Source organism: Nannospalax galili, unplaced genomic scaffold (genome assembly GCF_000622305.1).
Source record: "Nannospalax galili isolate Female #2095 unplaced genomic scaffold, S.galili_v1.0 scaffold441, whole genome shotgun sequence".
Classification (NCBI taxonomy): domain Eukaryota; kingdom Metazoa; phylum Chordata; class Mammalia; order Rodentia; family Spalacidae; genus Nannospalax; species Nannospalax galili.
The window spans coordinates 8,498,325-8,513,913 of NW_008348089.1; the positions used below are offsets into that span (position 1 = coordinate 8,498,325).

General features: G+C 42.0%; 2 protein-coding genes across 5 annotated transcripts in view; one reads left to right on the top strand and one right to left on the bottom strand.

Moving 5' to 3' along the window:
* Window positions 1-444: 444 nt before the first annotated feature.
* The window catches only part of Herc3 (HECT and RLD domain containing E3 ubiquitin protein ligase 3), a 125,058-nt gene continuing 109,913 nt past the window's right edge, over window positions 445-15,589 (bottom strand). For 2 of the 4 annotated variants that reach the window (XM_008844638.3, XM_029569066.1), the window contains exons 23-25: window positions 5,555-5,738; window positions 5,072-5,174; window positions 1,439-2,253 (exon numbers count right to left, since the gene is read on the bottom strand). In XM_008844638.3, the coding sequence (XP_008842860.1) occupies window positions 2,045-2,253; window positions 5,072-5,174; window positions 5,555-5,738 (496 nt within the window). In that variant the 3' untranslated portion in view covers window positions 1,439-2,044. Of the gene's footprint in view, window positions 2,254-5,071; window positions 5,175-5,554; window positions 5,739-15,589 lie in introns of all 4 variants that reach the window. The other 2 variants (XM_008844635.3, XM_008844637.3) reach the window with 2 other exon arrangements.
* Window positions 14,097-15,583, top strand: Nap1l5 (nucleosome assembly protein 1 like 5). The gene is made up of 2 exons (XM_008844634.2): window positions 14,097-14,824; window positions 15,072-15,583. Exon 1 carries the CDS (start codon window positions 14,275-14,277, stop codon window positions 14,800-14,802), a length of 528 nt encoding a protein of 175 aa, XP_008842856.1. The 5' UTR covers window positions 14,097-14,274; the 3' UTR covers window positions 14,803-14,824; window positions 15,072-15,583.

The following is a 15,589-nucleotide window of genomic DNA, read 5'->3' on the forward strand; positions in this document are numbered from 1 at the left end:
TTCTATCATTCCTATTCTAAGTCCTCCAAATTACATCACCCACATTTTCAGGCTCAGGTCATATCACTCTAGTTCTGAATTCCTAAACACATTTTATGGAGCCACCCACCAAATTAATTCCAAATCTAGTCCTTCAGTCTAAACAACACCCACCCCCCCAGTTTTATTTGCTATTGTTGTCTCCTCTGAGGTCCCTTTCACACTCTCCCAGACCCTTTCCTGTGGTTCCATGTTCCAGCCTTTGCTAACTCCTCTCCCTCTCTGGGAAATGCTTTCTTGCCCATTACAGCCTTGAGAATCCAACCTTCTGCATGCCATCTGATTCACTCTTGCTTTGCTCTCCATTTCTAGAGCACCTGCCTCCACTTCCCTATGGATATGAGACTACTGCTCAACAGAAAGCACACTGTCCATTCTGCAGGTAAAGAAAGAAGCAGTTTGAGGCCCAAACACCAAGTTTATTGGATGATATTGGACTATATGCACACACATAGAAAATAAACATTTCATATAATTGTGTATCTTTTCAAATGTTGTATTTATAAAGACTGAAAAACTACCAATTTAGCAATTGGAGTAACTTTAAAAAACACAAAGAAAAAGCCAAAATCTACATTCCTTCATCAAGACTTGGTAATGTATCACAATCCATAAATACTTCATTTTATATAAATAAGTTTTCTATAGTTACTAGGAATTTAAAATTGGGTTACATGGGTTCTTTGATCATGAATAATTTTCTTATTCCATGATGAGCAATTGAATATATCATTTTTAGATACATATATTTGATTTAAATACAATCCATCCCTGAAAAACCCAGTGTAAATGAGCATTTCAAATGTAACAAACAAAAATTCTACCATAAAGAATATCTTTAAATCTTAACAATGAGGGAGGAGGAAAAAAATCTTAAGTGGACATTTTTATATTTAAATACATATATTTTAAAAGACAGCATGCATCCACAAGCAGAAGGAGGAAAAACCGAAATCAAACAGCACAGAAGGGAGGAGAGGAGAGGAAAGAAAGAGAGGAAGAGAGTAGGAAGCAGGAAGGGAAAGGAAGAGGGCCAGGAAGCAGGAAAGAAAAAAGGAGAGAGGAGTGCTAGACAGCAAAAAATAATAAAGACAAGAAATTCAGTCATTCTACTTTTCTTGGGCAATATAAAGACTAAACATTAATGTAACTTGCTCCAGAAGCAAGATAAAGGTCTATCAACTCACTGTATTGTCAAAGGGACACAGCTGAACAATAAGACAAAATTAGGCTGGATCTGCAACTTGAAGTTGCTCTGTGTCTTTCAGGAGGCCCAGGAGAGTGTGCACGTCATGGAAGGTTGTTATTCCTTCATGACTACCTCTTTTAAGCAGGAAAGGAGGCAAATCCAGAAATGCCTGTTTGGAAATGGCAGCATTGATAATGAAGAGAAAAAGCAGCTCCCAGAAATTCTCAAGAGCTATGTCAAAAGAATGGACCCAGACTCAGCTTTTTGGAATCGGGAGTTCTGAGGAAACCTTTCCTTCTGTGTGTTATAGTGGGCTGCAACAAGCCAGGCACTTCCAAAGCTGCAGAGAAAGGAGATGCTTTGCATGGCAGGTATGGAGGGACATGTCCATTAAACTACTGCTGCAGAGAATGGAAAGGCCAGAAGATCCAGGAAGCATGGTGAAGAAACATGAGGACGGAGAGATGGCGAGGAAATGAGAGTTTAAAACCCATTGCCATTCAGTTCAGCAAAATGCAACACATTCACAGATACAAGGATAGGGGGTGAGGGGCTTGGTTAAAATTAACCAAAAACAAACAAACAAACAAACAAAAAAACCCACCTCCCACAGCAAAGCCAGTTTTCATTCCATCCCAACTCCTACAAAAGGCTGTTTACTATTTAATTCAAGAAACACAATGACCAGGTTTAGGATTCCAAAGTCTCAACCCACATAGACAGTAAAAGATTAGAAACCATTCCCCATGATATTTTATATAGGCATCAGTGTGGCCACCAAGGAAGGAAAGGACATTTAGGACAAGCTGGAGAGCCTCAGGCCAAACTGAAACCCTCATAGTTGTCGAGGGCCTGGGTCAGCCGAGCCCTCAGAATCTCTTTGCTGCTATACTTGGGGAGGTCAAGAAGGTTGTAGCAGGTGTGGGCCACTGGCAAGTACTCCTCCCCAGTGGCTGTGGACTGGATGACAATCTGTAGGCTGGCCATGCCATAGATGGGAATCCGGTCACTGCCTGTCAGGAACACTGTAGAGAAAGAAAATGTCATCTATAGCTATGCAGTCATCCAAGCAACACAGGAAGGCATGACACCCTGTGGCTTCCATGGGAACTACAACTGCATACTACGGGCGCACTGGAACGATGGATAGATGCCTAGACATGCTTTTGATTTTAAAAAATGGCAGCTATAAGTTTTATGAGCTTTCACAAAATCAAAGAGGAAAGAATTATTGAGGTAGGAAAAGGCCTTCCTTGAGAAGAAACTAGGAAAGAAAAACCTCAAGTCTCTGTAACCTCAAGGTCTCCTCTCACCTCAAATGTCTGAGCCAATCTGGCTGCTGGGATTTGCTTCAGGATCTATCTGCTCTTACTTCCCTGTCTCTTTTTCATAAACCAGAAGCTGACCGACACATTTGTCCTTATTTGGCTTCCACTGCTGTGATAAGATACTGAACAAAAGCAACTTGGAGAGGAGTTTATTTGGCATACAGCTCACAGTCCATCATCAAGGGAAGCCAAGACAGGACGCTGGAGGCAGGAACTCAAGGTAGAAACTATGGAGGAACACTGTTTACTGGCTTCCTCTCTTTGGTTTGATTGATTACCTTTTTTATACATCCCAGGTCCACCTGCCAAGGGATGGCACCATCCACAGTGGGTTAAGCCCTCCTATATCAGTTAATGATTAAGAAAACAACACAGGCCAGTCTGATGGAGGAAATTCATCAACTGATGTTCCTTCTTCCCAGGTGACTTGTCTGTGTCAAGTTGACAAAAACTAACCAGAACAGCATTATTTAGGTATTCTACTTTTGTGACACACACTGTTACTCAGCACAGATAATAAATTCCCATGTATACAGTAGACAGGGAAAGCTATCTTCTCCTGTTTTCTAGTACTGGAAAATTGTTTTAATAGTTAGGATTGCTTGAAATCAGCCATTTCAAACAACCTGCCATTGTCCAAGGCATATAAACATTATTTATTTATTTATTTATTTATTTATTTAGTTAGTTAGTTAGTTAGTTAGTTAGTTAGTTAGTTAGTTAGTTTCTTTGTTTGTTTAATGCATGAGTGTTTTGCCTGCATGTGTAGAAATACACCCATGTCATGCAGTGGCCTTGGAAGCCAGAGGACTGTGTTGGACACCCCAAAACTGGAGTTACAGATGTTTGTTAGCTACAATGTGGGTGCTGGGAATCAAACCTGGGTGCTCAGCAAAAGCAGTCAGTGTTCTTAATCACTGAGCCAGCTCATCTGTCCCAACATTCTTGCCAAATCTCCAAGATTAATTTTTAAAACTCACCCAAGCCCAATGATCTCTAACTAGAAATGCCTTTTTCTAAGAAACCTCTCAAACCCAGTAGAACAGGCTTCACCTGAAAGTAACAGCTCTCCACATTCAACACGTCATTCAACTCACATGACACTGATTCTCAACAGCCAATGTGTCTTGGCAAGGGAGAAGGGTGTCCTTTCACATGTGCCCATTATCTCACCCTTGCTCCAAATGGGCAGCAGAGTCTGGAGCCAAGTCTTGCATTGATACTAATATTAACATTAATGTTAGCTTATTCTTGTAAGCAAAAGAGATTGTTTTTCAAGCTGTTTTTCTGTTTCATGTGAATAAATATTCTTTATTTTAAAAATTATTTATTCATTCGCTCATTTATATTTTATGTGTATGTGTATTTCCTGCATGTGTGTAAGTGCACCCAATGTCATGCAATGCCCAAGGAGGTCAGAAGAGGGTGTTGGATCTCCTGGAATTGGAGTTATGGACAGTTGTCAGCTGCCATGTGAGTGCTGGGATTTGAACCCAGGTTCTCTGCAAGAGCAGCCAGTGCTCTTAACGGCTGAGCCATTTCTTCAGGCCCTATTCTTTTTAAAGATTTAATTACTTTTATTTTACATGTATGAGTGTTTTGTCTGCATGTTAAGTGCACCACGTACATACAATACCCATTAAGCCTAGAAGAGGATATTGGATCCCCAGAAACTGGAGTTACAGCCAGTTGTGAGCTGCCATATGGGTGTAGGAGCCAAACCTGGGTTCTCTGAAGAACAACAGAGCTGAGCCATGTAGCCTGTGAATAAAAATTCTATTCTATTCATTGGATAATTTCTGACTCTGATTATATAACTGCAAACAGGTAGATTCAATCCCTTCTAAAAGGCTGTATTTTTTCATGTAACTTTACTTTTCAAACCATATATGATATGATTCCATTTGAGAAAAGAGTCTATGACAGACCAACTTGGAGACAGACAAATGAGGGGTGGGAAGTACAATGGGTAGAAATGAAGTGATGCTGACAGCTACGGAATTTCTTTCTGAGAAGATGAACAAACTCCAAAAAATGATTTGTGATAGTTTTACAACTCTGTATATATTAAAATCCTTAGGCTTTACATGGGTAAATTGTATGTTAAATGAATCATATCACAATAAGCTTCCTATAAATCAAAACTCCCCCACTTCCATCTAGAATCTTTGTAGACTAATCTTGAGATAGGGAGGGCATGGTATCACTGCTTCCCAGACTAATCTTAAACCTCCAGGCTCAAGTGATCCTCCTACCTCAGCCTCCCAAAGTAGTCGGGATTATAGGAACAAAGCATAATAGTATCTAGCTAAAATACCCACTTATTTTAGACAAGTGAAAATTAGTAAAATGATTCTTCTTTTTACCTTCTTGTTAGGTAATATATATGAACTAACCACCTATAATACATTTTAATTAATATATTGTAAATATATTTTAATTCATTTCCCTTTACTATTTAGCCATTTAGAAGTTAATCCTTCCCTATGAAATATATAAGACTACTAATACTCACAGAGAAACTTCTTCTTCTTCTCCAATGGAAACTCATGAAATGTTTCCCAAAATATTTTCACAGTGGGATGCGAGGCTGAATAATCACCCTTATAGATAGCAGTCTGCCCCCAAAAAGATAAAAAAAGAACAATATTGTAAGGTTGGATATGATGGCTCACATTTTTAATCCTAGCACTCGAGAGGCAGAGGCAGGTGGATCTCTGTGAGTTCGAGGCTAGCCTGGTCTACATAGCAAGTTCCAGGCCAGCTAGGGCTATAGGGAGACCCTGTCTCAAAAATACCACCCCCCCCACAAAAAAAGAACAATATTGTAGCACACACTGTATACCTTTTTGCATTTAAGACAGAAGTGATGGGGGTGCGAAAGATCTTCACATCCTACTCAACCACAGTGTACCTGAAGGAGACCCAGATCCTCAGCATGCCTACGCAGACTGCAGCTGCTTTGTCAGAGTGCTAACGCAGCATCTTTAGAGCTTACCTCTTCCAGTTCTTCCCAGTTGTAGTTGCTGTTCCCCACCATCATGGCCCTCAGTTCTGATGGCTGGAAGAGCTCCAGTACTTTGCCACCACACACCTTTAGGAAGCCACTGGAGAAGGCTGTGTACCATTCATGAACTGAGATTTGGAAGACATAATTCACATAAGCATCCACAAATTCTTGCCTGCCAAGAGAGCAGAGAAATAAAATATATTATAGATTTGCTACCAATCTTATAGAATTGATGAGGCTACTTTTCTGCACTGCGGTTGAAGGTAATAAGAAACAGCCTTTTTTTTAAAATTTATTTTTTTAATTAAAAGAAGCATTTCATTACAACAGCATTAACCTATTCAATAACATTTTTCTGAGCTAGGGTATATCTCTTTCAAAATTGGCTGTACATTTCTAGGTTTACAGATGAATTATTACGCTTATATAATCTTTTACTCATTATAAACTCTATAAGACATAAAATTAAATGAGGTTCCAACATTTAAAAAAGATCTCCACTTCGTTGTCAAAACACACAATTTCATATAGAAAAATTCATTCCAAGGCTATTGACATTGAGACGTTTTCACATGCATTTCTAATCTCTATATACATGACTATCACTGGTCACAGTCACCCACCTTCTGAGCTCCTTGGCATCTGAGCATGAATACAAACTCATCAGGTAGACAGCCTTCCTCTCCCACTAGAGCCTCCATACTCTGCCACCCCTGCCACTGTCCACTGTGCGGTCAGCACCCCCATCCATTCCCCCCCATCTGCCCTTCTGGTAAATCTAGTCAACCAGAGGTCCCTGTTCCAGGAGGATCAGCTGTTCCTCATCTACGGCAATCCATTGTCAGTATTCCTTTGGATAGATTTGGGGTCTGCTGTTCATGTTTCCAGTAGTATGTTGGGTTACTGTCTGGAAAAGCCTTTATCTATCCTGGCCAACAACTCGACTGAAGGTATCGCCTGTCTGGCTTTGCTGTTTGTCAAGTAACTTTTAGTTATATATATGTATGCTCTTATGAAATTATATTGGCCCCTTTAATCTTTGGTTATACTTCCCTTTTGGGTGTTTAAGGACATACAATTGGACCAGATAAACTGATTTGTTTTTACTCTTGAGGTCATTTGAGGATCTGTTCCTCAGGGGTCCCATGGGCTTGGGAGGAGCCCCTGGCTCCTTTCTTTTACCAGTTCCACCTACGTGAAGATAAGTCAAAGGTCCTACTCGACCATTGTTGGCTTCTCTTGGAAGCATGGAGGAAATGATTCCTCTGTGTTGACCCTCCTCTTTATAGACTGGACACTGGTTCAAGTCCATCTGGTGGGGTCTCCTTGGCCTCCTTGATCAAGAGGTCAGATGACCCACCACCATTACAGGACATTTTGCAAGATGCTCATGGTCCCTGGGAACTAATCGACCTAGGAGGGCAGGGAACAAAAAGTGTCCTTTGTATCCCTCTGACCCAATTAGTATAGATCTCAAGGTATGTCTGTTAAACATCCAAGAAGGTTAGTTCCACCATTCTGGCATTTTTAATTACTGTGTGTCCTACAGATAAATCTTGGGTAATGACCAGTTGGTCTCAAATAAACCTTATCTAGAGATATATTTCTTGATCTGTTATGTATAATTTGTCAGTAGATTGTAGGAATAATATGGTTCCCTCTGGTTTTCGTGACTAGCTAGGCCTTGTTTCTCTCTTGTATCGTCTCACCCCTCTATCATGGTTTTCCCACTTAAAAGAAACAGCCTTTTATCAGGTGCTCAGTGACATGTTCTAGTCTCACAAAGACCACCTCTTCTCTATTCCCAACCCTAGGATTCTGTAAGTGCCTATGGGGATTAGGGACAGGAGAGCAAGTAGAAAACCCAAACTACTCTCTTTACCTAAGGAGCTTCAGTTGTCATCCCTCTTAAGGTTTTGCTTAGAAGTTAGTCCAAGATATCAATGCAGGCTAATTCTCTTACTTTGGAAACAAAGTCAAGTCACCTGGCATCCATATCCTTATGTATCTTTTGCTTTAGTTTTCGTGTATCTGTATGTATATGTACATGCAGATACATGTGTGTGTGGAGACCAGTGGCCAACCTCAGTGTCAGTCCTCAGATAAAATCTACATTGTTTTGAGACAGAGTCTCTCCCTAGCCTGGGACTCAAGATAAACTGGGTGACCAGTAAGCCATACAGATCCACCTGCCTCTGCCTCTCCAGGGATTACAAACATGCACCATCATGCCCAGCTTTTTTTACAAGGGCTCTGGGGATCAACTCAGTATGTCATGCTTTTGTGGCAAGCACTCTGTTGACTAAGTCACCCCCAAGTCCTATATCCTCATGTATTTTAAAACATATTAAATGGCAGGTTGTCAAAAAATATTCAAAAGAAAAATGTGTTTAGCAGGATAAAAAGATTATTATATAATTTGCATTTTAAACTAAGAAATTACTACTGAAATGCTAGGAAGAATCTCAGTTGGTAAGTGCTTGCTATGCAAGCTAGACCTTAGATGGATCCCCAGCACTCAAGTAAAAAGCAGGATGTGGTGGTGTATATTAATCCCAGCACTGGGGAGGTAGAGATAGGAGGTTCCCTGGAGCTTGCTGGCCAATCACCCTAGCCTAATCAGTAATCTCTGGATCCCTGTGAGAGACTATGTCTCAAAAACACAAGGTATACATCTCCTGGGGAATGATCACTGAGGTTGACTTCCAGCTTCCACCCTCCCCCCCTACACTTGTATACACACAAACATACAGAGAGAGAGAGAGAGAGAGAGACAGAGAGACAGAGACACAGAGAGACAGAGAGACAGAGACAGAGACAGAGAGAGAGACAGACAGGGAATGAGAGAGAAAGAGGACTGCTGGCATGCAGGAGTCTTCCCTTTCACCCCTCATCAAAGAAGCTTCTTTTTACATAAGATGGTGTATTAGTCACTTTTTTGTTGCTGTGTTAGAAACATCATAACCAAGGGAACTTATAAAAGGAAAAGTTTATTTAGTTTATAGTTCCAAAGGGCAAGAGTCTATCATGGTGGGGAGGCATGGCAGCAGAGGTGGTTGGAGTAGGAGCAGAAGCTAAGCTCTACACCTTCAAGCAGGCACAGGAAGCAGAGAGCAACTGGAGATCTGGCAACACTCAACAACTCTCTAAGCCCACCCCCAGTGACATGCTTTCTCCTCTAAGACCTCCCAAAAGAGCATCACCAATTTGGGACAAAATGTTCAAATACTTGGAGCTTACAGGGGACATTCTCATTCAAACCATCACATTCCACTCCCTGGTCCCCATAGGCTCATAACCATATGAAATTCAAAGTGCATTTAGTCCAACTCTAAAAGTCCCCATAGTCTTTATCAGTCTCAATACTATTCAAAAATCCATTCTGAGACTCAGGGCACTCTCAAAACTGTAAGCCCCTGTAAAATCAAAAGACAAATTACATACTCTCAACATACAGTAGAACCAAATACATGCTCCCATTCCAAAAGGAAGGAATAGAGGCACAGTGAGGAAATACTGGACCAAAACAAGACCGAAAACCAGAAGAGCAAACACCAAATCCAGGTGCTCCACATCCAACTTCTGGGTCTTTACTTTCAAAGGGCTTACGTGGCTCAGTCTCTCCAGCTTTGCTGAGTGCAACATACATCTCTTTTAGGCTAGTACCACTCCCTGTATGCAGCTCTCCTTGGCAGATGTCTCACAGCTTTGGCATCTCGAACATCTTCTTGGGGGGGGTCTCCACTGCCAACCAGGCTTCACCTTCACAGCTTCACACAATGGTCTATTAGGGCTTCTTGGCCTATCAGGGCCTTCTTTATGCAGGGAAACCCTTGTTGCTTGCTGCTTGGCCTTGGCAGCTCTCTGAAACCATGGAGGAAGAACTAATGACCCCTTCACTCTTGCATCTTTCATGCCTCTATAGCTAGCAGCAGGTGAACCACATTGCCAAGTTTGGCTGCAAGTGTGGGATGGACCCTGGCCTGCTTCATCCTCTTTTGAAGCTTTACTCTTCAGTGGTTTTCTAGTAGAAAACCCCTGCAGTATTTTCCTTTAACAAATTGGAGGTTTAGCTGGGTGTGGTCTTGCTGTGGAGGCACTCTCTCCACCCGTTAAGTGAAAATACCTAGGCTCCTTAATCACTTTAATTTCCTTATCAAAGGAATTCTCTCCAGCACATGCCTTGACTCCAACATCAATTTTCCTAGTGCTCTTTTTCAATCCAAACTGTACATTTTGCATTTCTTTCTATCCCATTTGCTCCTTTTCATTGTAGATCTGCATAATATTCATCATTAATAGCCACTGAGGCTGCCTAGAAACATCCTTGGCCAAAATAATTAGTCCATTGCTTTTCAACATAGCTTCAGGCAAGCTTTTTGGAAGAGGGCAGACTCCAGCCAGACTCTTTTGCCAAAATATCCCAATTGTTGCTTAAGTCTGTATGTCCCTCTGTAACTACATTGTTCCAGGGGCCTACTAGAATGGCCTGTTAAGCTGTTTACAGAAATCAATGCTTTTATAGTCCAAACTTCCAAAATCTTCCACATTCTTCCAAAAAAACCACATGGTCATGTTCTTCACAGCCAACACCCCACTCTTGGTACCAATTACCACATTAGTCACTTTTCTGTTGCTGTGATAGAAAAGTCATGACCAAGGGAACTTATAAAAGGAAGAATTTATTTAGTTTACAGTGCCAAAGAGGCAAGAGTCCATCATGGCAGGGAGGCATGGAGACAGAGGTGGATGGAGTAGGAGCAGAAAACAAGCTCTCACATCTTCAAGCAGGCACCAGAAGCAGAGAACAATTGGAAATCTGGAAAGGCTTAACAATTCTCTAAGCCTGCCCCCAGGGATGGGCTTCTCCTCTAAGACCTCCCAAAAACAGCTCCATCAACTGTGTACAAATGCTCAAATACTTGGAGCCTATGGGAGACATTCTCATTCAAATCACCACAGATGGAGACTACTACAAAGTTTCAGAACTGGTCAAATGCAGAGAATAAGTGTCTGTGAGACACTTAACCATAAGTGACACATACTTCTTTAATGGTCTCAAACAACTGCTCTATCTCCCTAGTAAAGTAAATGCAAATGAAGGCAGCAGTGAATTTTCATTTTGCACCCATCCAACTGGTGTTAAGTTTAAAAATCAGATAATGTTACAGGGAAACTGCAACTTTACACAGAGCCAAGGCCAAGGTAAACTATATTACTAGTCTAAAAGCAAAATGGTATAGGCACTTTGGAAACAGTGTGGCAGCTATTTATGAAGCTAAACATTCCAAAGATTCATCAATTTCACCGCTAGGTATTTACATAAGAGAAATAATGTGTTAATATGGAAACCTGAAGATACACTTTCAATGTGGTATTATTTTTTTTAATAAGTACAACACAATCAGGACTATGTCTCAATAATAAAAAGGAATAAGTTAGTAATATACATGACAACACAGATGAATCTCAAACGCATTATGCTATATATATTAAAAAAAAAAGACTCCAAACTACCTGTGATACCATTCATGAGTTTTAAAATGTAGAATTACTGAGACAGACCAGTGCTTTACCTATACTTAGGGAAGAGCAAGAGGGGCTTTCAGGAGTGATGCTACTAATCCCCTGATTACCGTGGTGCTTACATGAATGCCTTTGTCTGTGAAACATAACCCCCTGAAATGGTCAATTTTGCTAATACAAATTATATCTCAATAAAAAGGCCTTTAAAATAGCCTAGCTTAAGTTTTAAGCTCTTTTAAGTGATCATAAAACCCTTACAAGAGGGCTAGCCAGATGGCTCAGTGAGTAATGGCACTTGCTGCTAAGCCTGATGGCCTGGAGTTTGATTCCCAGAATCTACACAGTGGAAAGAGAAAACCCAACTCCTGACAATTTTCCTCCAATCACACACTCACTGTGGCATGTATCCCTGCCCAATATATAAATAGGTAAAAGAGAATCTTTCAAGATGAGCACATCTTTGTTGTCTTGTGAAAATTAAATTAGCCAAATGGTTTTAAAGATTGGGGGAGGGTAATTTTTAAGGTAACTTCATATTATCGAAATCAGAAGACTTAGTTAGCTCTGTCCCTGATCCTTTCCATTAAGTGATTCATGCAGTAACAGAATACTTCACTCTACGTATGCTACTGTGAAAGAGAACTACCATGTCTGCTTTCAAGGTGGCTGAAGAAATAAGAAACATATAGACAAGAAGGAAAGCATAGAGTCAGCCACACAAATATTGTTGCATCAAATTCAGTCATAAGTCAGGCATGGTGACACACACCTGTAATCTTGGCACTTAGAAGTCTGAGATAACAGGGTAGCTATGAGTTCAAGGACAGCTTGGTCTGTGTAAGGAATTCCAAGGAAAACCAGGCCATATAATTGGGCTATCTCTAAATTAAAAACAACAAGCAGCCTGCCATGACTAATACTGAAATTTCAGCCTTATAACCATCTTATTACTATAAATGTAACATGAAGAAGGAAAGTGAGTTCTCTGGGACAGCACTGAAAAAGTAAAAGAAAGGAGTGCATGCTAAGCATCTGTGAAGCCCTGGGTTCAACCCCAGCACCAAAAAGAAAAATGTAAAAAAAGGAAACAGGGCCAGAGATATGGCTCAGCAGGTGAAGGCTCTTATGACCAAGCCTGAGACCGATCCCTGGACCCCACACGGTGGAAAGAGAGAACCAACTCCTGCAAGTAATCCTCTGATGCCTACACACTCACACACTATCGGATGTGTGAGTACCCCCATAAATACATAAATGTAATTTGTAATTTTTTAAAAAGCAAAAAGAGGGGACTGGAGAAATTGCTCAGCAGTTAAGAGTACTGGTTGCACTTGCAGAGGACCTGGGTTGAAGTTCCAGCACCCACAGGGTGGCTAACAACTGTCCGTAACTCCAGTTCCAAAGGAATCCAAGATCCTCTTCTGACCTCCTTGGGAATTGCACGACACAGGTGCACATGCAGGCAATACACTTATATACATAAAATAAAATAATAAATACAATTTTTTTAAAAAGTAAAAAGAATAAACAAACTAAAGGACTCATACATACATTTAAAATGCATTTTGTAAATATTTGCTTTCTTTGATGAGAGGTGCAAAGATGTTTGTTTCTAAGACCATAAATAACTACTTTGCATATTAGTAAATGCAGTAATATAAAAATTATCCAGTGCTTACTATGTGTCAGCATTAAATGATTTACATAACTAATTTAATAGCCATAAGAACCAAAAGATCAAAATCCCTTTCAAAATCCCTTTTGTATGCATAAAACTCTTGCAAGCCCAACACAGCAAAAGAAAAATACTTAAGCCAGCAATGAATGCATTTCTGAGGAAGCCTTGGAAGGATCATTTGCCTGAAATATTTAAGAATTCTGCCCCATCCTTTAAGAAGCTCTACTCAGTTTTTGGGAGGAGACAGCACGGTCAGGAGTTCAAGGTCATCATGATCAGGACTTTGAGGCTAGGGTGAGCTAAGTAAATGAATAAAATAAAGCTCTAATTCTCGTTTATTTAGATAAGAAATTAAAAGTATCCAATCACTTTGTTATTAGAGAACAAGAGTTTGGTATGCATGGTCCTTTTCAATGCTCGTAGATAAAAATCACAAGCAGACCAGAACTAAAGTGCAGAGGCTTACTGGTGGTGTGCCTAGGGGACAGACACGTGTGTCTGTGTGTCCCTTTGGAAGAGCAAGAATAACACAAGCTTCAGAGGAGAGATTTGAAGGGCCCCTTCTTCCCCTGCCCATGGGCATGTTCAACCTGCCACCCACAGGCTGCATGCCTCCTAAGATAAATGAATTCAGCCCTACACATTTGCAGATGACAATAGGTTGCAATGTCAAAAGGTTGGAAACACCTCTGCATTTTGGTCTACCCCTAGCTTTTTTCACATTAGGCACTTGTGTGGAATCTTTCTAGACACATTACCAGGATATTCAAAGCCCTGAGATTTCCTACACAAACACTTATACAGCTACTAAAAGTCCCTGCGTGTAACAAGCTTCCACGAAGATATGGCATGAGGTTTAATGGAGATGGCTGGCTGGACGCCGTAAGAGCCCAAGATGGCCTGTCCAGACGTCCGCATTGCAGATCTGCCAAGGCGTGACCGGAAGCTGGCTCTTCCGCACTTCTGCTCCCGGGAAGTGAAGGGAATTTAAGACGCAATCAAAAGAGACTCAGAGTAAATAAGGCAGACAAAGGTTAACAGGTGCATTGCAGATGCACAGAGAGCCAAGACAGGAGGGAGAAGCACACAGTGAATGAGTATGGCTGAGGCCATACAAACAGGTCTTGAAAAACTGCCTCAGTCTCGCACAGGTTCCAGCCAGCTCTGCAGGGGTGGGGGCGGGTGGTGAGGGAGATGGGGGCTGGGTGTCTAAGTGGAAGGTTTTGAAGACCTGGGGGATGGAAGCATAGCAACAAGAGGAATCTGGTGCAGTATGAGCGCAGAGACCTCAGCTGATAGCCGGCAGCCAGTCATTTGCCGCGAGCCGCGAAGCGGCTGCGCAGACGTCACCGCGGCCGTCATCGCTTGCCGCATCCGCAGACTCGCTCTGGACCAGCCACAACCGCAGTGGCAGCCACAGCCGCAGGACCTCTCTGAACCAGCTGAGCGCAACCTGCGCAGCATCTCGACCTCTGCAGCAGCCAAGCCCAGCCAAGAGCAAGCCATGGCCGACCCCGAGAAGCAGAACCCCGCTGAAGCCCGCACCGAAGACGAGGTAATGGAGGGCGCGCAGGGCGGTGAGGATGCTGCAGTCTGCGACACTGCCGCCGCCACCGCCACCACTGCCACCGCCGCCACCGCCGCCGCTGCCGCTGCCGCACCCGCGGCCGAGGAGCCCCAGGCCCCCGCGGAGAACGCAAACGCGCCCAAGCCCAAAAATGACTTTATCGAGAGCCTGCCCAATTCCGTGAAGTGCCGGGTCCTGGCGCTCAAAAAGCTGCAGAAGCGATGCGATAAGATAGAGGCCAAATTTGACAAGGAATTTCAGGCTCTGGAGAAGAAGTACAATGACATCTACAAGCCCCTGCTTGCCAAGATCCAGGAGCTCACCGGAGAGATGGAGGGCTGCGCGTGGACCCTGGAGGGTGAAGATGAGGAAGAGTACGAGGAAGAGGAAGACGAAGGTGAGGAGGAGGAGGAAGAGGAGGCTGCGGCAGGAGCCACCGGGGGCCCCGACTCTGCCAAGAAGTGAACGGAGCAGCTGACCGCAGAAGGTGACAGAACACCCCCTCCCCCTTTTATTTCCAATATTGGTAGACTTTAAAAGGCTCAGGTTTTTGACCAAAATACAATGTGACTCTGACATTCCTAAAATTAATTAAATTTAAGTAGATTCTGGCTAGCCCATTTCTAATATGACTTTTATTTGAATACAACACAGATGCCAAATGCTGTAAAAGAAAGACCAATTAACCTTATTTTTTTTTCTCCCTGATCTCTTCTGTGGGGACTGGACTTGAGGCTGATGAAGGGTGTCAGATAGATGTGAAGGAAAGTGCGTCACATTGGAACTCATTCATCACACTACACCTGAACATCCAAGCTATGACTGAACTCTTTCTCAATGCTTAATTCTTCAATTTTTTTTACTCCTGACATTTCTGAATGCAGAGAAAATGAACCCAAGAAGGACTTCATCTTTAAGACTTTTGCTTTTGCAACCCAGACATCAGCTTTACCCACCAGTGGAGAGGTGGCCTGGAGGAAGCCTGGACTGAGAGTGTGACACCACTGTTAATGAGGCTAGGGAAACTGCCATTTCAAGTTATGAAAAAATGTTCTGGATATTTGAATTTAGAGAAACATGGTTCCAAAAGGAGGGTGGTATTACGTGTACAATATTGACAACGTTTGTGTTCATTTGTTACAGTCTCATGTTATGTGTTTTCTTGGTAGTGTTTGTTTACAAAATATCCCAAATGTGTAAGTATTCAATCAGTTTACCTAACAATTTAGAACTATTAATTTACTTGAAGAGG

What these genes read in the sequence shown, in the direction of transcription:
- Nap1l5 (XM_008844634.2), top strand. Translation starts at nt 14,275, where the DNA reads ATGGCCGACCCCGAGAAGCAGAACCCCGCTGAAGCCCGCACCGAAGAC.